The 27,063-nt window shown below is 56.0% G+C and overlaps 1 protein-coding gene across 1 annotated transcript in view; it reads right to left on the bottom strand.

Annotated features, from left to right (window-relative positions):
• The window catches only part of Grm4 (glutamate metabotropic receptor 4), a 93,064-nt gene extending 66,616 nt beyond the window's left edge, over positions 1-26,448 (bottom strand). The window contains exons 1-2 of the mRNA XM_036167524.1: positions 25,841-26,448; positions 15,278-16,162 (exon numbers count right to left, since the gene is read on the bottom strand). Coding sequence (XP_036023417.1) covers positions 15,278-15,796 — 519 coding nt within the window. The 5' untranslated portion in view covers positions 15,797-16,162; positions 25,841-26,448. The remainder of the gene's footprint in view (positions 1-15,277; positions 16,163-25,840) is intronic.
• Positions 26,449-27,063: the final 615 nt, after the last annotated feature.

The raw sequence follows: 27,063 nt of genomic DNA, 5'->3' as shown, positions 1-27,063 counted from the left end.
TTTGTCTGCACAGACATCTGTACATGCCTGGCCAGAAGTGGGTGATGGGTCCCCTAGTACTAGAGTTATGGATGGCTGTGAGTTGCCTTGTGGTTGCTGGAAATCAAGCCAGGTACTCTGGAAAAGCAGCCAGTACTCTTAACCATTGAGCCTTCTCTCCAGCCCTTTCTTTACCTCTTTATGTTGTTATTGTGCATGCATATCATAGGTCTTCCTTAATCACTCTCTACTATATTCTTCAAGTTTTTTTGAAGCTTTTTTTTTTTTTTCAGAGCTGAGGACCAAACCCAGGGCCTTGTGCTTGCTAGGCAAGCACTCTACCATTGAGCTAAATCCCTAATCCGCTTTATTTTATGTGTATAAATGTTTGTCTGCATTAATGCATGTGCCATGTGCATGCAGTGCCCACAAAGGCCAAAGGTGGGCATCAGATCCCCTGGAACTGGAGTTATGTGAGCACTGGGACATAAGCCTGGATCCTCTGGAAGAGCAGCCAGTGCTCTTAACTGCTGACCATCTCTCAGGACATTCCACCTGAGGTTTTGAAACAGGTCTCCCACTAAATCTGCAGTTCACTGATTCAGCTAGACTTGTCAGCCAGCAGCCAGGGAGCCCAGTTTCTCTGTCTCCCCATAGCAGAGATCACAGATGTAATTACAGCTATGCACAGTTTTTTACATGGGTGCTAGCAACCCAAACCCAGGTCCTCACACTTGTGCGGCCAACTGCAGCTCCCAGTCTGCTCTTCTGTTTTCTTCCAAACCGACCACAAACGTGGGCCTTTAAAACCCAACAGGAAGGAGACAGGGGACATTGGCCAGGCACAGACATCGGTTCTAAGGCTGGTTGTCCTGTCTCAGGCAGGCAGACCTACACTGAGGTGCCGGATTTGAAAGATTCTCCTCGTAACTTTTGGGCATGCAGAGGCAGAGCAGCAGGCTGGGACCTGACCCAGCCCGGCTGTGGCTCTAATTGGCTGCATGGCTTCTCTAGTTTCTACAGGCCTCGGTTTTTTCATCTGTAAAATGGGGCTACTGTCTTGATGGCTCCGCAGGTTATGTGGAGTGACTAAGAAGAGACCAAGAGCGCTAAAGGATGTGACTCATCTGAAAGAATGCTGGCCTGGCATATAAGAAGCCCTGGGCTCCATCCCAACACTGCATAAAGCAGATGTGAGGGGGTATGTCTGTGATTTCAGTGCACTTAGTGGAAGGAGAAGAATCAGAAGGCCAGGTTTATGCTTAGCTAAATGAGTTCAAGGCCAGCCTAGGACACAGGAGATCATGTCTCAAAACAAAAAATTTCCCCAGCCATGGTGGTGCACACCCTTATCCCAGCACACTGGAGGGTCTCTATGAGTTTGAAGCTAGCCTGGTCTAATAGCAAACTCCAGGACAGCCAGGACTACATAGAGAGAACCTGCCTCAATAGATAGATAAAAAAGATAGATAGATAGATAGATAGATAGATAGATAGATAGATAGATAGATAATGGGTGGGTGGGTGGGTGGAACAAGGCCTTATGTTGTCACAGACACCAACAGCAGCCATTAGAAATCTCTGAGCCCTGGAGAGATGGTTCAGCAATTAAGAGAACACCCTGCTCTCACTGAAGACCTGAGTTCAGTCTCCAGCACACACAGCCTACATATAACTCCAATGCCCAGGGAGCCAATGCCTCTAGATGCTTCTCTACTGAGTGCACACACACTTAAAAGTAAAGCCATAGCTCTTTAAAAAACAAAAACGTATTTAGTGGCTGGAGAGATGGCTCAGTGATTGAGAGCCAGCTCAATTCCTGGCACCCACATGGGGGATTATAACCATCTTCAGTTCCTGGGAACCTGATACCTTCTTCTGGCTCCCTGGACACCAGGCACATACATGGTGCACAGGTATGCAGGTATAACATTCAATCACATAAAAAATAAAATAAAAAATATTTTTTAAAAAGGGTAAATTTTTTCTTTGCTTTAAAAAAATAAAAGCCCTGAACCCCAAGAGCATGTTGGATACATGCGCTGTGCCTAAACTCTATATGACAGCAGAGAGCTACCACCCAAAGGGAACAGGCTGCTCCTCTGCCCCGTACTACAGGAGCTATGTGTGGTTAATGAGGCGCTTGCAGTCTGTGGTTTGGTTTGGTGGGGTTTTTTTTTTGGGGGGGGGGGTTGTTGTTGTTTGTTTGTTTGTTTGTTTAAGACACGTTTTCTCTGTGTAGACCAGGCTGGCCTGGAACTCACAGAGATCCAACTGCCTCTGCCTCCCGAGTGCAGGAATTAAAGGCGTGCGCCACCACAGCCCAGCTGACGCCTGCAGTCTGAATGAGCCACTCTCTGGACCCAGAATCTTCCAAGAACAGACAGGATTTCCCACACTCACTCTTCTGCTCAAATATCTCCTCTCTAGATTCTATAAGAATCTACAAAACATCCTGTTTCTGGCCACATAAAGGCAGGTCAAGACTGATCACAGGGCACTAACGGAAGTGCCTTGCCTGGCTGGCTCCAGAGGTGAGGTCTGCCACAGGGCACCTTCTGGTCCAGCCTGGGCCATGTGTAGAGGAAACTGCCCCACAGAAATCGGCACAGCAGTGGAGACAGGGTCACCATCACACATGACAGAAAATGTTGTTCAAAGAAGCCACAGAAACCAAGAGTGTAACATTTCACACCCATGAGAGCAATGCTCAGAAACCACAGAGGTGCAGGGGGTGGTGCCCAGTCCCCTCCAGCCCTGAGGACAAAGAAAGTCTCCATGCCATCCCCCAGAGTGCCTGAGATCTTTGAGCAAGGGTCCATGGGGCCAGCCTCTCCTGTGGACTCTGGAATATTAAACTACAGTCAGGCCTTTATGAGAAAGCCAAGCTGGTCTGCAGCAAGCTCCCTGGTGTTTGGATAGTCTGTCAGGAGACCCTCTAGGCTACCCCAGTGGCCTGCAATGCCCCAGCTGGAAGCAGAGGCAGAGGCCAGCAGAGCTCCAGGAAGTGACAGGCCTGAGAGGGTGGAAGAGGTGAGGCCTCCCCCAGGTCTGTTGTACCTTTCCTAATTGATTTTGTGTCTGCGTCCCTGGGTGCTCAAGATCCGAAGGGCCATCTTAGCCACTTAAGCAATTTAAAATAATCAAAGCACTTACAAAGTCTGGTCTCCGCACTTCAGACTCCTCCAGCCCTTGGCTAGGGGCAGGGATGCCTGTTGTGTCCCTGGTTCCCCCACACATCGCTGCCAGAGTGACCCTGAGCCCATGCAGCCTCTCACAGGTGGGACAGTCAACTTCCACACGCAGGAACATCATGCTTCCTGTGACCTTCAAGCTTCCTGCTTGCTGTCCCCTCCTCCAACAGCCCCCTCAGTAAACAGGGACCTCAAGTGTCTGATATCATCAGCTTCCTACATGAAACCTCCTGTAGTGGGCAGCCATCCCAGCCTTGGCCTGGAAGTTCCAACCCCCATTGAGGCTTTGGTAATGGTCAGACCTACAAGGCGGGGCTGAGGGAGGAAGCTGGAGACCCAGGATCGAGAGGAGAGGTCACTCTTGGTTCTGGGCCCCTGGACGCTGGAGGTAGACCAAGCAGAGTTCTCCAGAGAACACGGCCGGACTGCGCCATACCTTTCCCAGACCCTACAACCTATCCCTTCATTTGTAAGTTACCCCACAAAATAAACCTCCGTTCTAACTACATGGAGTGGCCTCAATAATTTCACCAATAACCTCCTATCACCGGAGCCACGCATGAGGCTCAAAAGAATCCAACAGAAGCCAGGTAGTGGTGGTGCACGCCTTTAATCCCAACACTCAGAAGGCAGAGGCAGGCAGATCTCTGTGAATTCGAGGGCAGCCTGGTCTACAGAGTGAGTTCTAGGGCAGCCAGTGCTATGTAGAGAGATCCTGCCCTCTGAGAGACAGAGACAGAGAGACAGAGAGATCCAGGAGTACCCACGCTGTCCCAGGCTCTGGCAGAGGTTAGTGCTGCCCCTCCCCCACCCGGGCCATCTTGGGGATGCATGCTGTCTGCAGCCCCCTAGTCCCACAGATCCTCTCACCTCCTTTCAGGGTGAGCCTCCTGCCCCTTCAGGATGGCTGGCCTGTGATAAGTTTCCGATTCCCCCATGACCTTGAGGAAGGCTACAGAATGGGCCATGGCTGCTACCAGCCTGTGCACAGAGCATCTGCCCTCAGCCAGCACCAGAGGGAAACTGAGGTCTGGGAGGGACTGAGCTCCAGAAACTCCAGAAGGAGAGGGCCGCCTCTCCTGTGCACCTGGTACTGGGCTCTGTTCCTTTCTACCGCTCAGTGGGCCATGACATCCTTCCCAGCTCATGGCCCGGAAAACTGGTGAGAGCCATGTTCATGGGCCCAGCCTGTCTCCCTCATCTGGGAAAAAGATACCTCGGCCTCATCAACTCACAGCCCTCCAGGCACCAGCTGGGAGAAATTCCTGGAGCTACAGGAATCAGGGGGTGTCCTGAGCCACAAGAGGGGGTCCAGGTGAGCCAGGTGCCCCCCACAGAAAGGTCTTGGAACTGAGCCACTTAAGCAGTGAAGGGGCAGGAATAGGCATGAGGCCTGGACACAGAGGAGGGGGTGAGGCTAAGGGGGTCCCTGCCCCTCCCACACCATCTCCCAGATAGTGTCAGAACTGGAGCAATGTCCTCATCTCCCTCCCCCCCAGCAGCACACTGGGAAAGGTCAAGTCTTATATCACGAAGACCTTGGCTTCTTTTCTTCCCAGCACGTGTAGGCCATAGAAATGCTAGTTAATAAATTGGGGACATGCAGAGTTCATGGCTATTAGAGGGGAGGTACTGGGCCTAACCTTGAAGACCTGGGCCAGGCACCGACCTGTCACCCAGCTCCACGCTGTGTCTTCCCGCCTGCTTGCTGATCTGCTGGTCTCTGGCCAGGTGCTGGAGCATGAGAAACAGCCAGGAACAGCTGCCCGGGTCTGCCACCTACCGTGCTGGGGGTGGGAAGTTCTAGCAGGTTGAGCTGGGCCTTGAAAAGCTCCAGCTAGTCCATCAAATAGCAAAAGGAATGTCCCAGGAGAGAACAGGAGACCGGCAAGGCTGGTTTTGGAAAACATGGACCCGGTTTAGCTAAGGAGTGGGGTCATAGCCTGCCTAGGCTGACACCCTCAGTTACTGATACAGCAGCTGACCCACCTGAGATGATCCCACAGTGAGGTGGCAGCGTCACCTGGCCCTGGGCTTCACTGACAAGGGGACCAAAAGCCTTTCCCCAGCTGCCATCCCCTCACAGGGCCAGCCACTTTGGGAACGACAGCAGGGTCCATGTCAACTGGTCCCCTTGCAGGAGCTTCAGGACACACAACAGTCACCAGCCTGCTAAGCCTCCTCGCCTCCCCCAAACTACCGCTCCTCCTGTTCAGATCACATGCTCACATGAGCAGGAGCATCATGAAGCCCATTGGGAGCTGTCAGCAGGAGACCAAAATCCAATGTCACAAAGCCCATTCATTCTCCATCCCATCCACCAGCCTCTACTGGTTTTCATCAACATCTGGGAGAGACAGGGGCCTCAGCTGTGTCATCCCTGGACAACATAGGGCAAGATCTGGCTTCAATGTGCAAGCTACACCCAACCACAGCCATAGCCTGCGGGCCTGGGTGCTTCTGGTACACCCCACTCAGACCTTCAGACAAGGGAAGTGAGGGCTAGAGAGGAACCTGCCTGGGCATCCCAGGCACAGCTGGGGTACAGGCTGTACAGGCAGTGAGGGGACAGAGGTCCTGACATGGCCCAGGCTCACCAGACACCTCTACAGCAAAAGTAGGCAATGTGGGTTTCAGAGGCACATTACTCCTGTGGAGTCTTGGTCACCTTGCTGTCCCAAGACCTTTGCACTTACCATTGCCACTCTCTAGAACACTTTCCCTTACCTGTCTTCAGAAATGTCCCCTCTCGGGCTGGAGAGATGGCTCAGTGGTTAAGAACACTGACTGCTCTCCCAGGGGACTCAGGTTCAATTCCCAGCACCCACATGGTGGCTCAGAACCACCTGTAACTCCAGTTCCAGGTGATCCACACCTACTCCTGATCTGAGGGCATCCAGCATGCATGTGTTGCATACACATGCAGACACAACACCCATACACTTTAAAACAGAAAAAGAAATGTCCCCTCTCAAAAATGGCCATTCCTCCGCCAAAGCAGCTGCTTCCATGACACTTCTCATGGAAGCAGTCTTGTTTTTCCACGGGTCACACCAGCCCTGGCATAACTGGTTTGAGTCGTTCATCTTTTCCTTGCCCACTTCCCCCTGATACGGCTTCACCTGCTCGGCTCCTGCTTGGGCAACATGCTCCCCTGAGCACACGTCAGAACCACCTGGGGTACTCAGGCCCCATGTCAGACCATGGGACAGGGCCTCGGTGTCCGGTGCCAGCCAAGGGACAACAGCCCCACATCATGTAGACAAGAGGTTATAACACAGATATGGTGTGTGGGCAAATGCTTACAGGTGAGTAAACTGAGGCCAGCCAGCAGAGAGGGAGCTGTAAGCCGGAAGCGGTGACCCTGAGCCCCTCTACTGGGCCCCACGTGGGTTCCAGGGCTCCCTCCCAGGGCTCCCCTAAGAGCTCTCCAGAAGGTCTTGCTCCTTCCTCTCTCAGCCAAACTGAGCACAAGGCAGTGGGAACTGAAACCACACCTGCTCTGTCTGCAGATGCCCACAGCACCAGGGAGCTGCTGCAAGGAGGGTGCAGCCTGTCTGTCAGCAGGTGTCCAAGCTCAGGCCTGACACTAGGCTTCAAGCTCTGGGAACCAGAGAAGGAGTGTCCCTGGGTACAGAGAGGCTGTTCTAGATTGCCAGGTGTCATCCCAGTGGAGCAAAGCAGCTGGGACCCCTCAGTCCAGGCCAGGTGGGCAGGAAGGGTCTGCTGGCCCAGGGATGAGACCAAGTGTTGGCACTCTGAGACCCTCAGGGCTGCAGCTGCACCCCAGTGCACCTGGCCCAGAGACTTCCCTTCCTAGATGCTCACCCCAAGTGACCGCCAGTTCCTGGGGGTAAAAGAGCGACACATACTGGAACCTTAAGAAAACAGGTGACAGTCTTCAGACCGACTGACCCTGAACCTCATCCTCCCCTGCAGCCCTGGCATCCACTGTAGTGGTTTCAATGAAATTGTCCCCCATAGACTCATATATTTGAATGCTTGGTCCCCAGTTGGTGGAACTATTTGGGAAGGATTAAGAGGTGTGGCCTCGTTGGGGGTGTGTCACTGGGGTGGGTCAACTGGGAGGTTTCAAAAGCACAGTTTCACACTTGCTACCTCCTGCTTGCGAATCAGATGTGGACTCTCAGCTCCTGCCTGCTGCCATGCCTGAAATGATGATAATGGACTAACCCTCTAAAACTGTAAACAAGCCCCCAATTAAATGCTTTCTTTCATAAGTTGCCTTGGCCATGATGTCTCTTCATTACAATAGGAAAGTAAGCCATCCATCAAACCTGTTCTCTGGACCAGTATTCCAGACCCCTAGTAAGAGCTCTGGGCACACACTGCAGGTTCTGCCAGTGAGCAGCCCCATGCCCACTTTGAGGGACAGGAGATGGTGGGGAAGGAAGTGGGCTGGGCCCAGGTGCCCAATGCATACTCAAGCTCTACAGCTCACCTGTGTGACTCTGAGCATGCTCTTTAGCTGTCCACACCACTGTTCTCTCTGTAAAAGGAGGACAGACACTGAGCACCTGCTGCTAGGGGAGCTGGGAGGGTGGCCACCGAAAAGGGCCAGGCTGAGGCTGATGTGGCTGACACCACCATTCCACATTCTCCTCTCAGAGCTTTCTCTATTTACCTCATGCTGTAGAATATTAAGATGTGTTACATTTGTTTACACTGTGGAACATTTGTTTAATGATACAAAGATGTGTTGCATTCTTTTATGTTGCATTTGTTTTAACTCTGTGAAGCTGTGTTACTTTGCCTGTTTAAAACACCTGATTGGTCTAATCGCAAGCTAAACAACCAATAGCAAGGCAGGAGAACGGATAGGCGTGGCTAGGCAGAGAAAATCAGTAGAAGGAGGAATGAGAGGATGTAGCTGGAGTTTTCTCCAGTCCCGCCCGGGCCCACAGCTGCTCAGACGCAAACAAACACACAAACGCTTATATTAATTAAAACTGTTTGGCTTCTTGCTAGCTACATCTTACATTTAAATTAGCCCATAATTCTTATTTATGTTTAGCCACGTGGCTTGGTACCTCTTCCCAGTTCTGCCTTCACATCTTGCTTTCTCTGTGTCTGGCTGGAGACTCCTGACTCAGCCAGGACTCTTCTTCCCAGAATTCTCTTCTCTGCTTGTCCCGTCTATTCTTCCTGCCTGGCTACTGGCCAATCAGCATTTTATTTATTAACCAATCAGAGCAACACATTCACAGCATACAGCGCGATACCCACAGTAAGAGGAGTGAAGAAATAAGGGAACAGCCACACAGCCAGCCACAGAGCAAGAGTAGAAGTAAGATACCCAGAAGTAAGAATAGGAAAGGCCCAGAGGCAAAAGGTAGATGGGATCATTTAAGTTAAGGAATGCTGGCAAGAAATAAGCCAAGCTAAGACCAGGCATTTGTAAGTAAGAATAAGACTGTGTGTATTTATTTGGGAGCTGGGTGGTGGGCCCCTCAATACAGCAAAGAACAAAGAGTAAAAAACAACCAACTACAACCTCACTCACCCCAAGCTGTGGCTGAGCAAACCCTATCGAAGCAAACCTCTAGAAACATATGGTCATGAGTCCTTTTCCCAGGGACAAGGTGTTGGTGCAACACACTAAGAGCATGAAGAAGGTGTTCAAGGGAGGGACACATCCAGATGGAAGCACTGGTTTGACTCACTCAGAGGTGACCTCAGCTACTCCCTCCCCGTGCTGGAACTTACAGGAGATTCTAAGACCTCAGCTGCAGCAGCTGCAGCCCAGGGGACATATGTCCCCTTCTTCCAGGAGCCCATGATGGTGGAGGTTCCTGGTGGCCTACTATTCCCCTGGCCTCCACCAGGAGCCCTGCAGACAGTTGAACCTCAGCAGCTCTTAAAGCTGTAGGTCAACAGCAGAAAGCAAGCAGGTGTGGCTGTGTCCTCACAGACTTTCTCACATCATGACATATTGTATTTTTGGTGGCTCACCCCCAACCATAAGTTCCAGGTATACCCAAACTTTTGACATGGTAACACAACAAAATTCACACTTGATAACTGGGTAATTTAGCATTTATTTAAGCCTCATAATTAAAAAAAAAAAAGTGTTATCCAGGCAGTGGTGGCGCACGCCTTTAATCCCAGCACTCAGGAGGCAGAGCCAGGGGGATCTTTGTGAGTTCAAGGCCAGCCTGGTCTACAGAGCGAGATCCAGGACAAGCACCAAAACTACACAGAGAAACCCTGTCTTGAAAAACAATAACAACAAAAAAGTTACATTATTTTGTGTTTGTGTGTGTGTGTGTATGTGTACACCACAGTTTATGGGAGTCAGTTCTCTCCTTCTACCATAGGGCCCCTGGTGATGGAACTCAGGCCATCAGGCTTAGCAACAGGTGCCTCTGTACCCACTGAGCCGTCTCACTGGCCCAAAATATCATAATTTTTAACCATTTATTTTAATTACGTATTTATGTATCCATGTTCATGTGTCCATGTCTCTGTGTGTGTGTGTGTGTGTGTGTGTGTGTGTGTGTGTGTGTGTGTGTACCCACAGAGTCCAGAAGAGGGCACTGAGTCCCCTGGAGCTGGAGCTACAGGTGACTGTGAGCCATCCGATGTGGGTTCTGGGAACTTTGCAAGAACAACAGGTCTCTCACGTGCTGAGCCATCTCTCCAGACCCTCAAAATGTTTAAGTAAGTTTATGATTTTGTGTTTGGCTGTATTTATATCTGTCCAGGGGCACACACAGCCTTAGGCCTGGACTGGACATATCTGGACCATAAGAACCTTCTGTAGCTCACAGACCACATGAAAACAGGAGCGGGCCGGATATGGTGTCTGGTCTAGAAGGGAGCCAAGGGTGACAGAAGACAGACAAGTCGTGCGCGTGTGGATGACATGAACGGTGACTGTATGAGAAGAAAGTGAGGTCAGACAAGAGAGGAGCCTCAACCTGAGACAGAGACAGGCGGACCTGTGTGAGTCTGAGGCCAGCCTGGGCTACATAGAGAGACCCTGTCTAAGTATACAAGAGTGAGAGAGGAGATTCCAGAGAGAGGGGAGCATGGGGACAAAGGCCCTTGGGTTGAAGAGCAGCTTGATGTCTTCAGCAACAGGAAGAAAGCAGTATGGCTGGTGTGGAGTGCACTCCTGAGAGACGGATGCAGCTGAGGCTGTCAGGCAGCCCAGGCCTCCAGCAGGAGTTGACATTGCCAAGCAGGACAGGAAGTCAACACCAGGTCTCAGCAGCTGAGACAGGAGGTTCAACTTGGGCTCTAGAAAGACGGCTCCAGGGGCTGGGGTGTGGCTCAGTGGTGGGCACTGCCTAGCACACAGAAACCCTGGATTCCATGCGCAGTACTGCATAACACTGGGTGTGAGGGTGCGCCTTAGGTTTCCATTGCCATGAGAAAGACCATGGCCAAAAGGAACTTGGGGAGGAAAGGGTTTATTTCACCTTACACGTCCCGGTAACAGTCCATCACTGAGGGAAGCCAGGGCAGGAACTCAAGGCAAGAACTGATGCAAAGGCCAAGGAGAAGTGCGTCCTGTTCCCCGTGGTTTACTCAGCCTGCTTTCTGTACACCCCAGGACCAGCAGGCCCGAGGTGGCTCCGCCCACAGTGGGCTGGGCCCTCCCAGGTCAATCATCAATCAAGAAAAGGCCCCACAATCTTGCCTGCGGGCCAATCTGATGGAGGCATTTCCTCAGTTGAGGTTCCTCTTCCAGACAACTAACCTGTGTCAAGTTTGGGGACGGGACGACATAGTGATGCCTGTTGGCACTGGAGAGGTAGAGGCACAAGAATCAGATAGATGTTCAGCTCCATAGCAAGCCTGAGGCTAGCCTAGCTACATGAGACCTTGTTGACGGAAAAGAGGGAGAGGGTGGGAGGGAGGGAGGGAGGGAGGGAGGGAGGGAGGGAGGGAGGGACGGGGAGGGAGAGAGGGAATAGGAGAGGGAGGGAGGGAGGGAGGGGGAAGGAGGGGGAGAGGGAGGGAGGGAGGGAGGGAGGGAGAGAGGGAATAGGAGAGGGAGGGAGGGAGGGAGGGAGGGAGGGAGAGAGGGAATAGGAGAGGGAGGGAGGGAGGGAGGGAGGGAGGGAGGGGGAGAGGGAGGGACAGGAAGGGGGAGGGAGGGAGAGGAAGGGAGGGAGAGGGAGGGGAGGGGGAGAGGGAGGGAGGCAGGAAGGGGGAGGGAGGGAGAGGAAGGGAGGGAGAGGGAGGGAGGAAGGGAGGGAGGGAGGGAGGGGGAGAGGGAGGGAGGGAGGGGGAGAGGGAGGGAGGGCTGGGGGAGGCTGGGAGGGAGGGCTGGGAGAGGCTGGGAGGGAGGCCTGGGGGAGGCTGGGAGGGAGGCCTGGGGGAGGCTGGGAGGGAGGCCTGGGGGAGGCTGGGAGGGAGGGCTGGGGAGAGGCCATGCCTAGGATGAGCTCACAGAGAACCTAAGCAGGTGCCACAAGAAGAAGAGGTCCAGTGTCTGTAAGTCCCAGCTTTGGGCCTAGAAGGAAGTGTGTGTGTCATGCTTTCCAGGCACATGAGCTGCTCTGGGGAGGTTGAGGACTCTCAGAGTTCTTCTCATCCATGACTTGGAACACTTGAAAGCACAAACCCATTGCTTCCACAGGAAATCTGGTCTCAACTCTACCACAAAGCTTCTAGAAGTCCTGGGCAGGAGCTGAGGGCTGAGCCTTGGACCTGCTCAACAGCCACACAAGTCAGGAGGCCCCTCCCAGCCCCATGTGCAATGGCAGTACCCTCATGGCCTGGCCGGGGCAGCTCAAAAGCCCCTCCCCCTTCACTAGCCCCAACAAGAACACTGTCACTCCCCATGGAGACGTGGCTTCAGCCAGCGCTAAGCTTGAAGCCCTCACAGGAAGAAAGGAGAGGCCCAGCAGATGGCGGGAACTCTCCAGGATCAGCCTCAAAGGTCACCGTCTGTTGCAGCCTGCCTGCTCCTTCCTAGCTTTTCTGCATCGATGGAGTATCTCATGCTGACTTGAGGCCCAGCTCCAAGCTGGGTGTGACATTTCCTGTGGGCTGACCTTGTACCGGACCCTGTGCTGACCTTGCTCACACCCCGCCTCCTAATTCCATCCTCTTGGCTGAGGGGGTTGGGGCAACTGCCTCATACTCTTTGCAAACTAAGGCAGAATCAGGCAGACCAGCATCCCAAGTGATCGGCCTTGTCCACCATCCTCTGCCTGGTCTCTTCTCCAGGCTTCAACTCTCTCCCAAGCAAAAGGAAGAGGGACTCAGAGACGGCTCCTCTGAGTTCTCACCAGCGCACAGGTTGGAGCCTGCACTGCCCTGACCACCCTCAACAGCATCTGTTCTCAGAAGACCCTACTGGCTCGTTCAAACTCTGGTATCAGTGGCGGATACAGTAAGTGGGGTTCTAAAGATTTTGGAGGGACAAGGATTAACGCTCAGGCTTGACCCTGCCTGGGGCTGTCACCACCACAAGGTATCCACAGCCACGCCATGTCCTCCTCAGAGACTGTGGACCCTCGGCAAGGTGTTCTCCACACACTCATCCTCTCTCCCTTGGGAGAACAGGCCAAGCTAAGGCTGACTGAACAGGACGTAGGTGGTTGCTAGGTCTGTGTATGCCCAGAGTCAGGCATCTGCTCCCCAAAGATGGCCGGGTTCCCATCCCACTTTGCAGCGGTTTGTGTGAGCTAGCTGTCTAGAGGAAGCACTGGAGATCTGGCCCCTTGCATCCCAATAAGCACCCTCCAGGCAGGCTGGGCCCCTGGAGCTCCCCTCAGTGGGGAGGAAGCATTGACCACTGCAGCAGAGCCCAGGTCCCCCTGAAAGAATTAGTCTCCATTGTGGCTGGGAGGCAGAGCCAGGCAGTGACACATACCCCCATACACACACAGGGGACCAGACACCCACATGCCCCAGAGCTGGAGAGCCAGCTCTTGTTGTGGGTTTGCCCAGCCCACTCACCCAAGTTAACCTCTTGCCTCTGTAAATGGCTTCTGAGTGTCCGGTCAGCCTCTCGTCTCTATCATTTTCATTAGTGAAGAAGCCTCTTGCCCCAGCTTGGACCATTAACATCACTAAAAGGGACCCAGGGAACACAGACCACAGCCTTCTGGTTGCTCCCCTCCCCTACTTCCTCTCTTTCCAGACCAGCAGTCAATGCAGCCTGCCCACCTCACAACGCACACCAATCCCTGTGTTCGCTTAGGCACAGACCTAGCAGCCAGGCCTCTTCACACAGGACCAGAGGGACAGGGAACAAGGAGGCCTGAGCCCTGGGTCCTATCACACCAACTGTGCCCATCCTTGGGTAGAGTAGCACAGAAATGCTAGCCATCTCGAGGGCCTCAAGCACCTTGTCCCCCAGATATATGTGTTCCTATGAATGTGCTTTGAAGCCTAACATCCAAACAGAAAGTCGGGGAGCCAGTGATCCCCCATCCCAAAGGTGAAGTGGATATGGGGAAGCCCTCACTCTGGAGCACCAGGAGAGTCTCAAGATTCCATACAAGGCTCGCTGACAATGAGCTGGAGGCTGGGCCAGCGTCACTGGGAACACAGTTGGGTGGCCCAGGCTGCCTCCCTCCCAGGCCTGGCAGGGCCTGGATGACTCAGCTGTCCCAGCCATCTGTGGAGCGGGCCTGGGACAGTCAGCCCCAGTTTTCCCATCATCTCCTTCTCTCCATGAGGCTGGAGGCATGGGAGGACCAATGCAGCACTCTGAGAACCCACGAGATGATTAGGACAATGAGGTCCCCAGGGACTCCTTGAATTGTCCATGCAAGGGCATCGTTTCCTTAGGGGTTCCTGCTGCTCCTACGCCCAAATCAAGTTAAACCAACCGCCCGGGAAAAGGCCAGCCTGGGACCACAGCAGGTGCATACACATGTGCACACACATTTATGATGGCTGCAGATGCAGACAGGGTAATGCACTCTGCAGTGGGGTTACCTGAGACTAGCCGTGGCTAAATTCTACCCCATCTAACAGGAACTTCGTCTCTATTCATGCCCTCCTGGAGGCCCAGACACCACACCATCCCCAGTACTGATGCATCCTCAGAGTTAGACAGATGAGCTCCGGGTGAGAGGGACTGGCTTCCTCTCCTCCCACCCCAAGTGGCTCAAACAGCCTTTCCCAAGCCCTGGAGACCAGGGCAAAGGGACCCAGAGGTCAGAGTTAGAGGGGACTAGTGGCCTCTCCTGGTCTCTTCCTCTTCCCTCCCGCTCTCCCCCGCCACTCACACCACAGACAGAGCAAACGAGGCAGGCTTAGGGGTGGGGGGAGCTGGTGCATAATTATTGGTAAAACGCTTGTAAGGTTTTTTTCTCTTCCCAGTAGCTTTCGGTTGTTTTAGGAGCTTAGCAAGCACTTGGCTCCAATTGAATTGCAAATCAGCAGCTCTTGCCCCGGGAAGAGAAGAAGGGAGGGGGAGGGGGAGGGAGGGGCTGGAAAGGAAGCAAGCGGAGGAAGACGTAAAGGAGGAGGGCAGAGGGCAGAGGGCAGAGGGGAGGATGGGAGGGAAGCCAGGGCTACGTTCAGGTAACCAGGCTAAGGTTGGATTAGCCTGCTGCCCCCCCTTCCTCTCTTCATCCCCCCCTGAACCCACAACCCCGCCCCCATCCGAAAACCAGGACACTCTTCTCTAGCCGGAACTGAAGGGCGGGCTGGGAGAGCCACCAGGGGCTTCCTCAACTAACCAGAAGAAACACATCTTTCTTGGGGATTGCAATTATTTGAAAACAATGTCAAAACAAAAGTCTTGCTTTATCCCCTGGCAATCTGCAGCGCCGTGGTTTCCAGTCTATATTTTGTCTGTCTGCCCTTCCATCGATCCACCTGTCTTCCATTTGTCTGTCTGCCTCTCTCTGATGTTCTTTCACACTTCTAACCCCCTCCAGGTTCAGGGTCTAAAGAGGGAGCCAAGGCACGTGCTGCTTCAGGACCATGGTCAGCACCAAGCCCCATCCCTCAGCCCCACCCTCACTCCACCGAGCCCAAGCTTCAAACAGCATCAGGCGCCAGAGCCAAGAGGGTTGCCTCCTTCCTCATACACTCTCCCACACAGTCAGGAGGAGGAGGAGGAAGGAGTCTCAGGCCAGGCACCCTGGGCCATGGAGGGCACTAACCTTGAAGAGGCGGAGGATGTTGGCCACCATGATTGAGACCGAGCTCCCGGAAGCTCCGATGACACCCACTACTCGTTCAGGCTTGGTGATGATGGGCGGGCCACCGCTGCCACAGCGGACCTCCGTGCCGTCCTTCTCGATGAGCGCCTGCACAAAGGTCAGCGACTGCTCGAGGGCATGGGTGTCCCTGGAGCAGGTGTCCAGAATGCGGGCGCCCAGGGTGATGTTGGGCAGTAGGTCCGGGTCATTGTTGATGCGGTCCAGAGCGAAGAGCATGCCCTCCAGCCGGTGAATGCCCTTCTCCTTCTTCAGCTCCCCACAGGCTTTACCCTCTGAACCGCGGCCATGGACAGGAAACAGGCCTCCCAGCGTGATGTCCCCATCAATGCGGATAGAGTTCATGTGGGGGTGACCCTTGGGCTTCCCTAGGGATGAAGGCACCCAGGGACCATAAAGGCTGAGGAGCAGGCAGAGGGGCAGCCGGGCCCACCACCAGCCCCAGCCTCCCTTCCCAGGCATTTCGAAAAGGCCTAGAGACCCATGAATAGTGGGCCGGACTCCTAGCCCTGGCAGGCCCTGGGTCCCACGGCCTGGGTACACATGAGCAGGGCAGCTTCAGCAGCAGGGTGGCTGGAGACGGCCAATGGACTGGCCCATTCCAAAGATCTCCCCTCCTCCTCTTTGGTACTTGAATGGAGCTCAGTGGCCCACACAGGCCAAATCCACAGACGACAGAAAGTGGCCGGAGCTACAGGAGGTCTCAGATCCTTGTCCCCATGTCCTGCAGGCCAGATTGCCGTGTCTGGCTATGGAAAGGGAGGTGAGCTCCTAGCCTGGCAGGATCTTAGCATCAAGGAGAAAACAGCTCCAATCACTGCTACCAACCTGGGAAAGAGAGAGAGAGACTATCAACCCAGCCCGAAGAAGACATTTACTGTTCTGATTCCTCATCAGGAGCCTGGGAGAGGGAACCCAGAGGTTATCGCCAAAGACGCCATAAATCTCTACTTGATTTTCACTTCTGCGGCCCAGCTCCTGAGGAAATGCAGAGCTGGAAACAGAAACTGGGTCATGTTTAAAGACCTTCGCTGGCCTGGACCCATTGCCCTCAGAGGCCAGGCCTCTGACAGAGTCCTCCTGGGGACAGTGAGCATGGCTGGGAAGGAATGAGCCCCTCAGCATGCCCTCAGAAGCTATAGGAAGATACCAGTCCTGTCCATCCCACCTCATGATAGAAATGAAGAAACTGAAACCCCATAGAAGTCTGTGCCAAGTTCCACAGATATTCCCCACCTTAGCTCTGAGCTAGAAACCCAGCTGTTTTGGGGGGACCCAAGAGGGGAAGCCAAGACCCCAGGAGGAGAGCAGCCTGCCCAGTAAGGCTGGAGTGCTGGCTGGGCCCAGGCCAGGAGCTGCAACACCAAAGGGTGGGAAGAAGTAGGAATCTGGTGTTCAGAGATGGTCCCTCACTCCCACATATTCACCCCGGCCACACAAATGCCCAAACAGAGCACAAATCCAGGTTCCCTCCCCTGTCCCTCTCCCTGCCTCAGCCTCCTCTGGCCTCCCTCCCTCTGATATCTGCCCCAGTGGGGCTCAGGTTGCGACCAGGGCCTCTACATTATCATCAGCATTGTTGTTATTGTTGTGATTAAATATTTATCTTCAGGGTAGAGGAGAAAACAACTCTTCCTCATTCTCACAGCTAATTTGGGCTAATTTCCCTTGGGAACTCTGTACACCCCCTAGCCTTCCCCCTGAAGCTAGCAGCCTCCCACCTCTATTTCAGAATCCACCAGGAAAACTCAGCTGATAGCTGAGTCAGGGCTGGGCCAAGAGGTGACCCCAAGACCCTTTCTCCAAGGGTTTGTCAAGTGAAGCCAGCTAGCCATTAGGCCACTCTGTGCCTCAGTTTCCCATGCAATCAGAGGAGGAGCTAGAGTCTGGGTTGAAACTCCCCCTAGAAATAGGGTGCTTCCATCAAGGCCCAGCAGGGGTCTGGGAACCCACCCCTCCTCAACTTGCCAATCCACCTACTAAAGCCCCAAGGACAGGGAACTGAAGGATATGAGACCAGATTACAGCCTCAGCTTCTGGGCTTCTCAGGCCCTGAGGGCCTCACACTAAGTATTGGGGGGATAGGGATTAAACCCAAGGTCAGCACATGCTAGGCAATCTCCACCACTAAGTTACAAGCCCAGACCTCAAGTTTTCCATCTGCAACAGGCCCTGGGCAGTCAAGACTCTGGTGACGACTCCACCTAGCCCTGCTCTACCAGCGAACTGGTATGGGTAGCCCAGAAGCATCCCATAACTCTCTCAAAGTCACCTAGCAGATCAAGATGTGTCAGGTTTAGAGACAGAGCACATAGAGATCCTTGAAGAACCACCTTTTCCAAGACCCAGGGACCTGGGACTAGATCCACAGCCAGATTTTGGGGGTCTCAAGGCCACCTCTGCCCAGAGCTGTCATCCCTCACTCCTCATGAGAATGGCTTTATGGGATCACTTTCTGGGTGGTTGTGGGAATAGCTAGATGGGACACTAGGCAGGTCACAAGCAGTTGAAAGGAGATTGGTGTCACCATGGAGTCCCAGAACTCTGCCCTGCCTTGCCAGGTGGGCACATGTCCTCTAGGTCTTTCTTGTGTTCGTACATGTAATTTGGGTCAGTTGGGCACCATGGTGGCCCCTTGGGCACATCTACAGCTATCACTAAAGTGACCTGTGTGAGGACAGGGCATGGACATGCCAAACAACTGACAAGGGGTCACTGAGCAGTTCAGACAACCACAGGGCAGCTGGAGAGCATAACACACCACCCTGGGGTGGGATAGAGTGTCCAGCCCACCCCACAGAGGGGGCAGCCGCAGCACTGAGTGGTTCTGGCCACAGAGCCCAGAGACACAGTGCATGTGCAGCGTGGCCCACACTCTGGCCACTCCACTGCTGCTGTGGGCCGTCCCCCAGGCCTGCTGAGTTCACAGCTGTTTCCATGAGTGTCATATGGAGGGGGCTTGGCACCCTGAAAGAGTATGAGCCATATTAGGGCCAACAGATGCAGGGAGCCTGCACAACAGAGCTGTGGCAGTGGCTTGGAGCCTTTTCCAGAGGTTCACTGCATTCCAGAGGTTCACTGCATTCCAGATGTTCGCTACATTCCAGAGGTTCACAGAAGCTCCTAGAGGCTCAGTGCGCCCCCCACATGTGGGACCATCAGGGAATGAGGGGAAGGAAGCCCAACACAGTGGGGCCAGACTCAGGAGTCCCTCTCCAGCTGCCAAGCCTCCCACATGGCCTCCCTCCCGGGACAGGAGCCTCATCCCTGGCCATAGCAGGTCCCCAGGCAGATTCCAGTTCCTCCAAGGGGATGGGTGGGCACAGCTCCTTCAGCCTCTCCAACAGCTTTTGATGCTGTATCAGGAACAAGGGGGAAGTAAAAATACCCTGAAAGGAGGCAGAGCACAGCCCTGGGGATGTCTGTCTGCACCTGCAGGGGAAAGGGGAGTTCTTTGAAGTCCATTCCCTAAGCCGCAGACACATGCGTGCGTACACACACACACACACACACACACACACACACACACACACATTTCCCCTCCCAGAAGGAGGGCTGCAAGGCCAGCATCTCCCTTTTCTTCCCCCCCCCCCCGCCTCCCCCACTGCCCCGGCGTAGTCCTCCCTACTCCCCCACTGGCTGCAGGGTGGACAATGACAGTACCAGAGGAGGAGCAGGAGAGTCCTCCCCTGTACAGCAGAGAGTCCTCCCCCGTACAGCAGAGAGTCCTCCCGGGTACAGCATTAGCTCACAGGCCAACAGTGAGCATTGTCCAGAGTATTCTCTTCAGTGAAGGAGGTTGTAAAGTGAACTTGGGATGGGCTGCAGTCTAGGAGGGCTGAGGACCAACCGCAGGCCTTGGCCACCAGGGAGGGCTCAGAAACCTGTCTCATGGACCGTGCGAAGTCCTCTCAGGCAGGTCCACCATGGCCTTTCTGATCTCGATCGTTCTTCCCCAAGCATGGCCCGATCCAGGAGGAACCAGACCACAGAGCAACAACCAGGCAGGGAGAACCATGATTCACCAAAACTCCAGTCATCCTTCACTGAGCTGCCTTTGACTCTTCCAAAACCAACCAAACAGAACCCAAACAGCAGACCTGTGGACAGGAATGGGCGTAACCTTGTACCTTGTCACAGGACAAGGTGGGAGCCATTACACTTGATCCTCTGAGGGCTGCGCCCCAGAAAAGATGTGGGCACTCAGGGTGCAAAGCTATCCCTGGAGTGCCATAGGAAGAGCTAGAGCCCAGACCCGCCCTCAGCCCTCCTGAGCCTTGCTCCATCGCCTCAGTGACCTGTCCCACCTTGGATACCTCTGGTTCCCACCCAACCAGGTGCTCAGAAAGCTGGAAACTGTGAGTGGCTGAGTGGGGACTGTCCTTGGCCCTGTAGACATCTCTTTGGCCCCATCACACACCCTAAAAGGCAAAAATGAAAGGGAACCAGAGGCCTCTCCCCTCTTCCTGCCTGAACCCCTCTCCACCACCCCCAGGACCCCACGACCCAACAAAGGACTAGTTTGTGAGTCAGTACCCTACAAAGGGACCTGGCCAGTGCCCAGACATGGGAAGCAGGCCACTCACAACCTCCCCTGCCCCACAGTGAGCAAGTCCACAACTCTGCCTGACAGAGAGCAGCTTTGTGGCTCCATCGGACACATGGCCTCCCATGAGGCGAGCAGGCTGTGTCCTCCATGGCCTCTGCACCCTGGCACACCAGCCGTACATTCTCAGCATGGTGTGGAGAATGGATGCTATAAAGGGGCCTGCACTGCTCCCCAGGAGCCTGCTCTGCACTTACGAGACCCTGTGATACACAGTACTGGTACTTCTGAAGGTGGAACTTGGGGTAGGTGTTCAGGCTGTGAACAGGACCAAGGCACCGAGGCCCCCCCAACTGATCAGAGACGTATTCTAAAGAGAAGATCTGGGTCCCTTAGCACTTCTCCAGGTCCCTCAGCTCTCCCACAGCCACGGGCTGGTAACAGAGAGTATCACACTGGTACCCAGCTCTGGAAGCCCTGCATTCAAATAGCTGAGGCTCCAGACTGGGAACCTGCCAAGTCCTAGAACAGTCCACACCCCAAGCATCCATCCGTTCAGGTTCTGCAAGAGCACAAGCCTGATTCCGAGGTGACTGGCTCTCGGCAAGCCCTGCAGAAATGTGTATGGAAGGAGAGAAGAGGTAGGAGGTGGGAAGGACACAGGAAGTAACTCCTCAGCTCAGTATCCATGGGAATTAGGCAGAAGAAAACATGACATCCACAGTCCTGTACTTCTGCCCTTCCGGTGGCAGCCGAGAGCCCTCCTCCCCCAGGGAATCTGCCCTGACTACTCCAGTTCCTGAGACAAATATTATAGTCTAGCTGATGCTGGGGGTTGATGGAGGGGCCCATGTGACCAGCTCCTTTACATCTCCTATGCTTCATCCACGGTTCAGAACACAAAATAACACGCTCAATCAATGACAGGCAGAGACAGGTCCCCTCCCGGAGCCAGCCATGCAGCTCCACTGAGGCAGAGCCCAGGACAATGAGCAGCAACATCTGCAGTCCACACAGGACTCAGCCCTTGAACCAAACTCTTGAGACCTCATGTGTGGTCAAGCACAGACTGCTGTCCCATTTGCCATGGACATCCAGTCATTCAGGGTGGCCTTCAAATATGGGCTATGAACTCCCAGTGTGTCTTGCCCTGGTGTGACTCAGGCACACGCACCTGTGCAGCTGGCACTGGGGAGGAAGGAGGGGACGGACAAGAGCCACACAGCTGCAGGGCATCAGGGAAGGCGCCCAGAAGAGCCCTTTGGGAAGAGGATCACAAGGGAGGGTTTCTCTGAGGAGTTGTATTCGAATAGAAAGAAAGTACAGCGGGAATAGGTAAGCCCGTGGGCTTCTGGAGCAGAGCCAGGAGGGGACCACAAGGACAAAGACCCCAAGGTTGGTGCTTAGCTTTTGTGGATGAACAGCAGGAAGCCAGCTCGTCCGGAAGAGGAGAGAGAGGAAGGATTGCTGAGGGGCAAGTCAGAGAGTGACTGGCTTCAGTCAGACTCCATGGCCACTGTTCAGACAGAGAGATGGGGCCTTCGAGCTCAGTGACAAGATGAAAAAGAAACCTGAGGCCCAGAAGGATGGCCACTTGAGCCACTTGAGCAGGCCACAGCTGCCCACATCAGCAGAAAGTCTCATCCCATGTCCAGCCTATCACCAAAGCTCAGGGCATCAGCCATCCATCAAACCAACATCGCCCGCCTCTCTGGGGCATCAGAGTCCACACTGCCTCCTCCACCTTCAGGCCCAGTGCCCACAGCCCAACCCTCTCATCTTGGCCTCACCTCCCCATGTCCCCGCCATGGTCCCTAGCTTCCTGCACAAGACCCAAGTTGACAGCTGGCGCCCCCAAACCCAATACTCCAGGCCCAAGTACTGCCTGAAGCCGGGTGCTAAACCCAATCTGATCCATTTTGCTGCAGAGCGTGGACACAGCCACCTCCGAGGAGAAGACTTCATCCCTAGGCGGGCCACACAAAGGCCACGGAGCATAAGTGGCCACGATGATGTCTGTGACAGACAGGGCCTGCCAGGCTGAATCCCTGCCCCTTGTGTCTATATTTGAACCTGAAGACTCTCTGCATCTGGGGCAGTGGCTGTCGTTTTATCTAGAAGTTCCACCCCCTAGTAGGGTACAAGGGCTGGTTTCTGTCACCCAAGAATGTGGGGAGGTAGCCAGAGAGCCCAGAACTCTGGCCCTGTGCCCGCACACAGCCACAGGAGCAGCCACGGGTCTCTCCTGGTTTCATAGTTATTGCTCTTGCCCCAGTGATCATGGCCTTGCCTTCTCCAGGAGAGTGGTAGCTTAACTAGACTGTCTCACTAGGCCTAAAATGGCACAGGCTGTCATTATGGGCTGTCATTTCCCAATTACTGCAGATAATATCTACTTTAATTGAACAGGGTCCTGATAATGCCATTATCCACCAAGTTATCCAATTCGTTGAATATATGCGAGTCCACACATATTAACACCTGGCTGCCACCATGACACTGCTCTACAGTGACATTCGGGGGTGATACTGATGGGAGGACTCGGCTTTCATTTAGGGGTGACTGGTACTATGCTCAGTGTGCTGGTTTTACCAAGAAACCAGGGGACAGGGACAAGCCAGAGCAGCCTCACTGGCCTGCAGGCTCAGAGGGCTCAGAGCGGACGGCCGCTTTGGGCTAGGCCAGCTTGGGGCCATCAGTTGCTCCCTTGGGTCCTTTTCACAACCTTCCCTGAAGGTGCAAAGCTGCTTGGAAAGAGGAAGCAGCCTGGGGAGGGAGTGAGGGGCAAGGTCAGAGGGAGGTGTTGCTGCATGGGAGCAGGGTACAAGGGACTGGGGGACAGCCTGCTCTCCAGGGCCCCAGGCCGAGACTTCTCTCAATCCCGCTGTATGCATGGGTGGTGTACATACACGTGCATACTTGTGTACATATGGAGACCAGAAGTGGACAGCAGCTGTCTCCCTCGGTTTCTCCCCTCCCTAGTTGTCCAGACAGGGTCTTACTAATAGGAAGGCCATGGTGAGGATAGGCTGGCTGAGCTGTGAGCCCAGGGGCTGCCTGTCTCTGCCTCCCCAGTGCGGGCTTACAGGTACATCACCACATAACTCTCACACATGTGCCGGCACCCAAACTCAGAACCTGGGGCTTGCCAAATGAGCCATCTTCCAGCTTTCTCTCAGTTCATTCCCTGGTGATCCCAGCTGACTGGGGCAGAGCTGACACTCTTGGAAACGGGGTCCTACAGGGAGTGACAGGAAGCTATTGTCCTCACTCCAAGCTCCTCTGCTTCTTCTACTTCAGGTGGGGGCCTGCTCAGCCAGCAGGTCTTCTGCCGGGCCAGGCCAGGGCTGGGGCCTGGCTTCCAGCTCCCTCACGCCTTCTCCAAGTGGCATGAGGTGCGGATCTGCAGGAGTGCACATACCTTCCAGGGGCAGGAGCTGCCAGCCCAGCTGCCCAGTCTCCCAGCAGGGCCTGCCCACTGGAAAGCTGGGTTTTGGGCCGAGAGGAGGAGGACAGCAGGGGTGGGCAGATGTCTTGGGGTGGGTGGTAATTAGGGGCTGCTGCTCTGAGCTTGGAGGAAGAGGACAGGCCTGTCAGCTGTAATTACAAGGCTCTGGAGTCCATGGGTCCTGCTCCATGTCTTCCCACCAGCTGGCTCCTGCGGTGGGGTAGGGATGGCCCAGCAGCACTAAGGTTGGGCTGTGGCACCCTCAGGACAGGGACAAGGCTATGCAGAGCCTTCCAGGCTCTTCTGGCCAGCAAATAGTCAGTCACAGGCTGACTGCCAAGCTCCTAGAGACTTCATGCCTCCAAGACAAGGATACAGAAGCCATGATACAGGTCAGAGGAGGAGGGCAGTGCCCTCAGCTGGGCCAGAGACCAGGACATCTGTCCAGCTCCTGACCTGTCCCTACCTCCCTGCCTGCTCAAGGCCTGTTCTATGTGAGGCTGAGAGTCCCCCAAAGCCCTCTCTGAATGTGCCTGGAAATCCACCACTCATGATATGTTCCTCTAGACCAAACACTGCCAACTACCAGGGTAAGGGATCATTTCTGGGGATGTTTGTCCCTGAGCGGTGTGAGGCAGGTGAGGAGAGTCCAAGAAAACGGTAGTCATCTGTTCCCCAGGAGGGCAGGCATGCAGCTCAGAGCTTAGAAGAAATGGGTGGGGCACTATCCCCAAAGGTCCCACCCAGGACAAGAATCTGACCAAGGCTGGGGGCTCCTTCAGGAAGCAGTCTTCTATTGAGGACTAATGCCCACAGGCCCGGGCCTAAGCTGGTCCCCTGTGATCCCCCACAGTGCCTGTGCTGGTCGCTGTGATCCCCCCACACACCCTGTGCTGGTCCTCCATGATCCCCCCACACTCCCTGTGCTGGTCCCCTGTGATCCCCCCACACTCCCTGTGCTGGTCCTCTATGATCCCCCCACACTCCCTGTGCTGGTCCTCTATGATCCCCCCACACTCCCTGTGCTGGTCCCCTGTGATCCCCCACACTCCCTGTGCTGGTCCCCTGTGATCCCCCCACAGTGCCTGTGCTGGTCCCCTGTGATCCCCCCACAGTGCCTGTGGTGGTCCCCTGTGATCCCTGACCTCCAGACTCTGAGCTCCTATAGGAGCAGCTCAGGAAAGCTCCCAAGTTCTCAGCTCCTCACCAGAGGCCTGCCACCTCCTCCCATTCACAGGGGAACTGAGCCCCCCCCCGGGGGGGGGGGAGAGGCCAAGCCACCCTGAGAGGTAAGGCTGGCATGTGAAGGGGAGTCCTCTCCCCACGGCTGGTTAGATGTTAGGCTCCGCTGCAGAGACGCTCCAGTGGCCTGAGATGCTCAGAAGGGATACCCTCAGAGTACTGCCCTGCCTGCCTGCCTGCCCTAAGTCCAATCATCCAGAGTAGAGTGGGTGGCTGGCTGTGGGGGACACAGACACACACGCCTCCCGCCAGACTCATGGCAGGATGGACACCACACTGCCACACATGTGGCTTGGGGTATCCTAGCCCTGAAAGCCCAGCTCAGGGAGGGTGTCACCAAAAGCCAGCTTTCTCCCTAGCCAGGGGCAGGGATAATGAGGAGAGCAAGAAGAAACCAGGTGTCCCCTGCAGAAAGGCTTGTCTGAGTACCAAGAGTGTCGCCCAGGGCTAGGGGCAGAGGGCGCTCGTCCTTTGGGCTCAGGACTCCCCGCCGCTGTGCTGCTGCCCCAGCTCAGCACAAACAGCCTCGCAGCGCGAGGTGCGGGGGCGCAGCGCACAGTCGGGCTTCCACCTCGGCCCCGCCCCCGCGCGGGGAGGGGACACGGCTGCCCGCGGGCGCGGGGAACCGACCCCGGGGCAGGGACCTCCCCCGCCACACCAGCGCTCACGAAGATCCCTTAGAGACGCTCGGTTCACCAAGGTTTCGGGGGAGGGTATGGCCCCAAGTGTTAAGAAAGCCTGACCCCAGGTCCCGGGGCTGTGGAGAGACCCCAGACCTGCAGCGCCACCGCAAACCACGGCGGCGGCGGCTGCGGGCAGGAGGTGCTCCGGCTCCAGCCAGTGGCGAAGGTGGTGCCGGGGCCGGACTCGGTTCTCAGAGAAGGGAGCCTTGCCTCCGGCCGAGGACCACGGGGCAAAAGCGCACACCCCGGCCCGCGCCCCCACCACCTAGCCTTTGCGCAGCAGAGGGGGCGCGCGGGTGTCGCCATCCCCATCGGGGCCAACTCCACCTGTCATCAGTGCAGCCCGTCACAGCCCCCACCCCACTTTCCCCTAGATCCGCAAGATAGCTGTGTCCCATCCCCGAGGGGGCATCGGAGAGGCGGCCCCAGCCCGGAGAGGAGCCCTTGTCCCTGGGTCCCGAGCCCGCCTCCCCGGAACTAGGGAGCTCGCAGAGGCCACCTCCCCAGACGCCGGGGTCCCCACCGCGCAGCCCGCGCTCCCGGAGACCATAGTCCCCCTCCGCCCGTGCTCTCGGGCCACAACTCACCGCGCATCGGCGAGGTGAACGCCGCGGCCGGGGGTCGGCTGCGCCCCGGGGAGCGCAGGGAGGCGGAGGCCAGCCGCTAGCTGCTGGTGCCGGGAGCCCGGGCCACGGCGGGCGGCGCTGACGCTGCGGACCGAGAAGCCCGGCGCGGAGCCGCCGGCAGTCCCGGGCGCGGCGGGGAGGAGCCGGCGGCCGCTTTGGCCGGAGCCTCGGAGCAGCGCGCGGCGTTGGGCAGCAGCTCCCGGGAAGCTGGAGCTGGGAGCGGCCGCCACGGTGCCGCTGCTGCTGCTGCTGCCGCCGCCACTGCCGCCGCCGCCGCCGAGCCCGAGAGCGCGGGCGAGGCGGTGCGGGGCGCTGCGTGCACCGAGGCTCGGGGCTGCGGGGCGAGCGCAGCCGGCCGGGCTGCGGGCACCTGACGGCGGCCGCGGCGGCAGCGGCGGGGAGAAAATGAGAGCGTGCGAGCCAGGCACAGGGAGCCCGGCGGTGCGGGAGGGGCGAGAGCGCCGGGAGCGCGGGCCGCGGGCCGAGGGGGCCGCACCGCTCCCGGCGCCCACCGCCCTGCCGCACCGCACGCGCGAGCCCAGCCCGCAAGTTTGCGCCGCGAGTGCGGGTCGAGCGCGCCACGCTTCCGCCAGCCTTTTAAAGAGCGAGCGCCCGGGTCTCCCCCCACCCCCCCACACACACACCCCGAACACACACACCTGCACCTCCACCTCCGGAAGCTGGGACTCGCCACCCCTCCACGCCCGCCCCGCCAGCGGCTCCCGCTCCCACGGCACTCGGTTGTCACCCGCTCCAGGAAGCCTTCCCTCCTACCCCCTAGCCCCATGCGCGCGCCAGCTCACCACCCCTGCGCCCCAAAGACATGGCGGAGACCCCTCCTCACCCCCACAGGTCGAGGGTCAGGGAACCCAGCTGCCCAGCGCACACCCAGCAAAGTACAGCAGAGCTCAGGGACGCAGAGGGGCGCGCTACACCCACCCGGTGCGTCACTGGAACCCCCCACCCGCAGGGCCGCTTCTCACAGGCGAGCACACACGTGGCATATGCCCCCCTGTGGCATGCTCATTTACACACTCCTGTCACAAGCATGCCAAGGAAGGAAACTGAGGCCCAAGAGACGTGACTCCATCTGCCCCAGGTCTCATGGCCTGTGGAGAAGAGTGCTCTTATCCCTGAACCTCGAGCAGTCCCGTGCCCCCAGACCAAGGGAGCAATTCACCCCT

The sequence above is a fragment of the Onychomys torridus genome, chromosome 18, assembly GCF_903995425.1.
Source record: "Onychomys torridus chromosome 18, mOncTor1.1, whole genome shotgun sequence".
Taxonomy (NCBI): Eukaryota; Metazoa; Chordata; class Mammalia; order Rodentia; family Cricetidae; genus Onychomys; species Onychomys torridus.
The sequence above is the reverse complement of the archived record's forward strand: the minus strand, read 5'-3'. Positions and strand labels throughout refer to the sequence as shown.